This window comes from Coregonus clupeaformis, chromosome 30, assembly GCF_020615455.1.
Source record: "Coregonus clupeaformis isolate EN_2021a chromosome 30, ASM2061545v1, whole genome shotgun sequence".
In the NCBI taxonomy this organism is placed as follows: Eukaryota; Metazoa; Chordata; class Actinopteri; order Salmoniformes; family Salmonidae; genus Coregonus; species Coregonus clupeaformis.
Window position 1 is genome coordinate 45065093 of NC_059221.1, and position 7277 is coordinate 45072369.

General features: G+C 45.1%; 1 protein-coding gene across 5 annotated transcripts in view; it reads left to right on the forward strand.

Annotated features, from left to right (window-relative positions):
* Positions 1-7277, forward strand: part of LOC121546093 (cyclin-dependent kinase 17) — an 89460-nt gene that overhangs the window by 18886 nt on the left and 63297 nt on the right. For 3 of the 5 annotated variants that reach the window (XM_041857108.1, XM_041857109.1, XM_041857110.1), the window contains exon 3: positions 6214-6384. The exons of the other annotated variants lie outside the window; for them this stretch is intronic. In XM_041857108.1, the coding sequence (XP_041713042.1) occupies positions 6214-6384 (171 nt within the window). The remainder of the gene's footprint in view (positions 1-6213; positions 6385-7277) is intronic. 5 annotated transcript variants of the gene reach the window in all.

Here is a 7277-nt window from a genome sequence, read left to right on the forward strand (position 1 = left end):
GGTGGGAAGACAGCAGTACTGCAGGTCATTGCGGTCAGTGTTGTGGGCTGCTTCACTTGTGTGTGTGTGTGTGTGTGTGTGATTCCTCTCCCTGCTACAGACCAAAAGCAGGTCAGAACACAGAGCATCAGCTGTTCATGAGAGAGAGAGGGATAGGGAGAGGGAGGGGGAGAGGGAGAGAGAGGGAGAGAGGGAGAGAGAGTGAGACAGAGAGAGAGAGGGAGAGAGAGAGAGAGAGAGAGAGAGAGGGAGAGGGAGAGGGAGAGGGAGGGAGAGAGGGAGAGGGAGAGAGAGGGAGAGAAAGAGAGGGAGAGAGGGAGGGGAGGGAGAGAGGGAGAGAGGGAGAGGGAGGGGAGGGAGGGAGAGAGGGAGAGAGCGGGAGGGGAGAGAAGGGAGAGAGAGAGAGAGAGGGAGAGATAGAGGGAGGGGAGGGAGAGAGGGAGAGAGGGAGGGGAGGGAGAGAGAGAGAGAGTTAACATTGCCAAAGCAAGTGAAGTAGATAGTAAACAAAAGTGAAATAAACAATAAATATTAACAGGAAACATTACACTCAGAAGTTCCAAAAGAATAAAGACATTTCAAATGTCATATTATGTCTATATACAGTGTTGTAACAATGTGCAAATAGTTAAAGTACAAATGGGAAAATAAATACACATAAATATGGGTTGTATTTACAATGGTGTTTGCTCTTCACTGGTTGCCGTTTTCTTGTGGCAACAGGTCACAAATCTTGCTGCTGTGATGCCACACTGTGGGTTTTCACCCAGTAGATAAGGGAGTTTATCAAAATTGGGTTTGTTTTCAAATTCTTTGTGGATCTCTGTAATCTGAGGGAAATATGTGTCTCTAATATGGTCATACATTTGGCAGGAGGTTAGGAAGTGCAGCTCAGTTTCCACCTCATTTTGTGGGCAGTGTGCACATAGCCTGTCTTCTCTTGAGAGCCATGTCTGCCTACGGCGGCCTTTCTCAATAGCAAGGCTATGCTCACTGAGTCTGTACATAGTCAAAGCTTTCCTTAAGTTTGGGTCAGTCACAGTGGTCAGGTATTCTGCCACTGTGTACTCTCTGTTTAGGGCCAAATAGCATTCTAGTTTGCTCAGTTTTTTTGTTAATTCTTTCCAATGTGTCAAGTAATTCTCTTTTTGTTTTCTCATGATTTGGTTGGGTCTAATTGTGTTGTTGTTGTTGTCCTGGGTCTCTGTGGGGTCTGTTTGTGTTTGTGAACAGAGCCCCAGGATCAGCTTACTTAGGGGACTCTTCTCCAAGTAGGCGCAGTGGTCTAAGGCACTGCATCGCAGTGCTAGCTGTGCCACTAGAGATCCTGGTTCGAATCCAGGCTCTGTCGCAGCCGGCCGCGACCGTGAGACCCATGGGGCGGCGCGCAATTGGCCCAGCGTCGTGCAGGGTAGGGGAGGGAATGGCCGGCAGGGATGTAGCTCAGTTGATAGAGCATGGCGTTTGCAACGCCAGGGTTGTGGGTTCGATTCCCACAGGGGGTAGGAAAAAATAATAATGTATGCATTCACTAACTGTAAGTCGCTCTGGATAAGAGCGTCTGCTAAATGACTAAAATGTAAAATGTACGTTTATCTCTTTGTAGGTGATGGCTTTGTTATGGAAGGTTTGGGAATCACTTCCTTTTAAGTGGTTATAGAATTTATCGTCTCTTTTCTGGATTTTTATCATTAGCGGGTATCGGCCTAATTCTGCTCTGCGTGCATTATTTGGTGTTTTACGTTGTACACGGAGGATATTTTTTGCAGAATTCTGCATGCAGAGTCTCAATTTGGTGTTTGTCCCATTTTGTGAATTCTTGGTTGGTGAGCGGACCCCAGACCTCACAACCATAAAGGGCAATGGGTTCTATAACTGATTCAAGTATTTGTAGCCAGATCCTAATTGGTATGTCGAATTTTATGTTCCTTTTCATGGCATAGAAGGCCCTTCTTGCTTTGTCTCTCAGATCGTTCACAGCTTTGTAGAAGTTACTTGTGGCGCTGATGTTTAGGCAGAGGTATGTATAGTTTTTTGTGTGCTCTAGGGCAACGGTGTCTAGGTGGAATTTGTATTTGTGGTCCTGGCAGCTGGACCTTTTTTGGAACACCATTATTTATTATTTATTATTTTTGTCTTACTGAGATGTATTGTCAGGCCCATGTCTGACAGAATATGTGCAGAAGATCTAGGTGCTGCTGTAGGCCCTCCTTGGTTGGAGACAGAAGCACCAGATCATCAGCAAACATTAGACATTTGACTTCAGATTCTAGTATGGTGAGGCCAGGTGCTGCAGACTGTTCTAGTGCCCTCGCCAATTCGTTGATATATATGTTGAAGAGGTTGGGGCTTAAATTGCATGCCTGTCTCACCCCACGGCCCTGTGGAAAGAAATGTGTGTGTTTTTTGCCAATTTTAACCGCACACTTGTTGTTTTTGTACATGGATTTTAAAATGTTGTATGTTTTTCCCCCAACACCACTTTCCATCAATTTGTATAGCAGACTCTCATGCCAAAATGAGTCAAAAGCTTTTTTGAAATCAACAAAGCATGAGAAGACTTTGCCTATGTTTTGGTTTGTTTGTTTGTCAATTAGGGTGTGCAGGGTGAATACGTGGTCTGTCGTACGGTAATTTGGTAAGAAGCCAATTTGACATTTGCTCAGTACATTGTTTTCACTGAGGAAATGAACTAGTCTGCTGTTAATGATAATGCAGAGGATTTTCCCAAGGTTGCTGTTGACGCATAGCCTACGGTAGTTATTGGGGTCAAATTTGTCTCCACTTTTGTGGATTGGGGTGATCAGTCCTTGGTTCCAAATATTGGGGAAGATGCCAGAGCTAACGATGATGCTAAAGAGTTTAAGTATAGCCAATTGGAATTTGTGGTTTGTATATTTTATCATTTCATTGAGGATACCATCAACACCACAGGCCTTTTTGGGTTTGAGGGTTTGCATTTTGTCCTGTAGTTCATTCAATGTAATTTGAGAATCCAGTGGGTTCTGGTAGTCTTTAATAGTTGATTCTAAGATTTGCATTTGATCATGTATATGTTTTTGCTGTTTGTTCTTTGTTATAGGGCCAAAAAGATTGGAGAAGTGGTTTACCCATACATCTCGGTTTTGGATATATAACTCTTCGTGTTGTTGTTTCTTTAGTGTTTTCCAATTTTCCCAGAAGTGGTTAGAGTCTATGGATTTTTCAATTACATTGAGCTGATTTCTGACGTGCTGTTCCTTCTTTTTCCGAAGTGTATTTCTGTATTGTGTTAGTGATTCACCATAGTGAAGGCTCAGGTTTTCTGGGTCTCCATGTTTTTGGTTGGATAGGTTTTTCAATTTCTTTCTTAGGTTTTTGCATTCTTCATCAAACCATTTGTCATTGTTGTTAATTTTCTTTGGTTTTCTGTTAGACATTTTTAGATTTTATAGGGAAGCTGAGAGGTCAAATATACTGTTTAGGTTTTCTACTGCCAAGTTTACACCTTCACTATTACAGTGAAACGTTTTGTCCAGGAAGTTGTCTAAAAGGGATTGAATTTGTTGTTGCCTAATTGTTTTTTGGTAGGTTTCTACACTACTTTCCTTCCATCTATAGCATATCTTAATATTATTCAGTTCCTTTGGCTTTGATGCCTCGTGATTGAGTACTGCTCTGTTCAAGTAGACTGTGATTTTGCTGTGATCTGATAGGGGTGTCAGTGGGCTGACTGTGAATGCTCTGAGAGACTGAGTTGAGGTCAGTGATAAAGTAGTCTACAGTACTACTGCCAAGAGATGAGCTATAGGTGTACCTACCATAGGAGTCTCCTCGAAGCCTACCATTGACTATGTACATACCAAGCGTGCGACAGAGCTGCAGGAGTTGTGACCCGTTTTTGTTGGTTATGTTGTCGTAGTTGTGCCCAGGGGGGCATGTGGGTGAGGGAATGCTGTCACCTCCAGGTATGTATTTCTCCCCCTGTGTGCTGAGTGTGTCAGGTTCTTGTCCAGTTCTGGCGTTTAGGTCACCACAAACTAGTACAAACTAGTGATTGATATCCCCCTCCAGGATAGAGAAGCTGTCTTCATTAAAATATGGGGATTCTAGTGGGGGGATATAGGTAGCACACAGGAGGAAATTTTTCTCTTTTGAGATAATTTCCTTTTGAATTTCTAGCCAAATGTAAAATGTTCCTGTTTTGATTAATTGAATAGAGTGAGTTAGGTCTGCTCTATACCAAATTAGCATACCCATTGAGTCCCTTCCCTGTTTCACACCTGGTAGTTTGGTGGGTGGGACTCCCAGCTCTCTTTAACATAGAGGGCAACCAGTGGGTCCATCTCCTCTATACCATGTTTCTTGTAGGATGACAATGTCTGTATTTCTGATTTCTTTGGTGAAGTCCAGGTTCCTGCTCTTTAGGCCAAAGGCAGATGACCTCAGGCCTTGGATATTCCAGGATGAGATAGTGAAGGCTTTGTGCTCCATAAAGTGTCCAATGTTGTTAGTTGTGTGGTTTGGCCTCAGACCAGTAAGTGTGAGCAGAGCCTGCTGAGCATCTGGTACATGCTATTGGCTTGGGCTAGTGTAAGAGTGGGTGCTAGGTCTGTTTGCCTGCTCACGGCCTGGGCGTATGCCTCTCACAGCGCTCTCTCTCTCTCTCTCTCTCTCTCTCTCTCTCTCTCTCTCTCTCTCTCTCTCTCTCTCTCTCTCTCTCTCTCTCTCTCTCTCTCTCTCTCTCTCTCTCTCTCTCTCTCTCTCTCTCTCTCTCTCTCTCTTTGTCTATGTACCTGTCAACATGTTAGACAGCTCTAACACTGAAGCTGTTGTAAATGTTCACCCAATTTACCATGGTGTTAATTGGACTCACAGACAGTCTGAGTGCTCACCGCTCTATGGGCTGATCTGGGATCTGTTCTCTTGCCCTGCTCAGACAGACTTCAGATCTGGCTTAGTGGAGTACAGGCTGTTCTAGAAACAGTGATAACAGTGTATGCTTAGAGTCAGGGAGAAATTGGGCCAATGCAGAGGGAAATCAAAGCCCTGGTTTAAGGGTATATTTAGGGGTTGAAGAAGCAGAGGAATTAGGGATTAATTGAAAAAGAGCAGACACCCACCTACCCACCCACACTGCTGTCTTAGTTTTTTTGTTGTTGTTTCATCTCCATCCTCATTGGTCATTGGTCCACCCACATCATGATAAGTAGATCGTATTTAGTGCACTCTCTCAACATTGATGTAGTGGTAAAAAATAAGTGGGTTAACTCTGATTGCCGGTCGTGGTGAAAAAAGTAACGCTCCCTATACTTTCAATGCATTTTTCCACAAAAGGTGGGTAAACTGTTGGGCAAAATAAACAGGTGGGTAATCTGGGTTTACTTGCGTTTACCCTCCACTACACCAATGGTTCTCAGTGGTCAGTCGGTTGTTTGCCCATGCCATTTCATAAATGTATGTCCCTCAGTCTGTCCCATCCCCTGCCTGTATTTGCTTGCTGTGTTCTTTGTCCCCTGTTCATCAGATTGTACCAGTACCTGTCGCTCTGTCCATCTGTCTGTCCTTAGCCGGTCCATCTGTCTGTCCTTAGCAGTCCACGCCTGTCTCCTTGAGGCCTCTCTTCCTCCATTCTCTGCCTGTCTTTCTTGTTAGTCCTCTTTTATCCTTTAAATACTCATCCCTCTGTTTCTGGATCCAGCAGGCTCTCATTTTCTCCCTCTACTAACACTACTACTGTCACTAAGACACTACACCTGCTTCTGTCCATACCTCTGCTATCAGCTCCCTCTGCTAACATGACTACTGTATCTTCCATATCTCTGCTATCAGCTCCCTCTGCCTGGTCTTTATCTGTCCACTCTTTTCTCCCTGTTGCCCCCCACTTCTCTCCATCTCTCTCTCTCTCTCTCTCTCTCTCTCTCTCTCTCTCTCTCTCTCTCTCTCTCTCTCTCTCTCTCTCTCTCTCCCTCTCTCTCTCTCTCTCTCTCTCTCTCTCTCTCTCTCTCTCTCTCTCTCTCTCTCTCTCTCTCTCTCTCTCTCTCTCTCTCTCTCTCTCTCTCTCTCTCTCTCTCTCTCTCTCTCTCTCTCTCTCTCTCTCTCTCTCCTCTTCCTTATCTCTCCCTCTCTCTTCTTTCTCCCTCCCCTCTCCTTCTCTCTCCTTCTCTTCTTGTCCTCTTCTCTCCCTCCTCCCTCTCTTTCTACCCCATCCCTCTCTCCCTCCCTCTCTCTCAGAGCCCATGGTGGTGTGTCCTGTTAGTGTGCATCCCCCAGCCTCTCACAGCGCTCCGTCCTTCCTGCGTCAGTACGCTGGCCACCTTGGCCGCACCGCTGCCCTGCGCAGAGACAACCCAGGCCTGGACCGCGACAGGCCCTACCTCACCCTGCACAGGACCGGATCTCTTGGTATACACACACACATTATACATGTACATGCACGCACGCACACACACAATCCGGAATACGGAGCATGACCGCTACCCTTGGTGGCTTTTTCTTTCTCCAGTCTTGTTCATCCCTCTCTCTATTTACCGCTCAGAAACTCTCTGCACCTCTCTCTCTCTCTCTCTCTGCACCTCTCTCTCTCTCTCCCTCTCAATATCTTTGCATATCTCTCTCTCTCTCTCTCTCTCTCTCTCTCTCTCTCTCTCTCTCTCTCTCTCTCTCTCTCTCTCTCTCTCTCTCTCTCTCTCTCTCTCTCTCTCTCTCTCAATATCTTTGCATATCTCTCTCTCTCTCTCTCTGTCGCTTTCTCTCTCTCTCTCTCTCTCTCTCTCTCTCTCTCTCTCTCTCTCTCTCTCTCTCTCTCTCTCTCTCTCTCTCTCTCTCTCTCTCTCTCTCTGTATCTCATTGTTTGTGTTTAATAATGGCTGTTGGACATATTACATGTTGTAAGATGTCCTCTGCCCCTCATGAGCATATAATACTATTTAACTTCATCCGTTTGTGTGCGTCAATCTTGACTGTGATGGACCACTGTGTGTTTGTGTGTGTGTGTGTGTGTTGGCTCCACCTTACCAGTCAGTCCAAATAGTGCCATCTGGAGGTGGGATGCAGACACACACTGATGTGACGTCATGGTGAAGCTACGCTGGGCTTTGGATTCTCTCTATTTACTGACAGAGCGTAGGAGTGATTGAAGAGGAAAATTAAAACTGTGTTTACTCCAGAGAGATATGAGCTTATTTTTCTAATGACCCTAACACACACACTCTCTGTCCCTCTGTCCGACCATGTTATGTAATGCAATGTGTGATCCCAGAGTATATGAATCCCAGTAATCTCATTTCCCTTTGCGG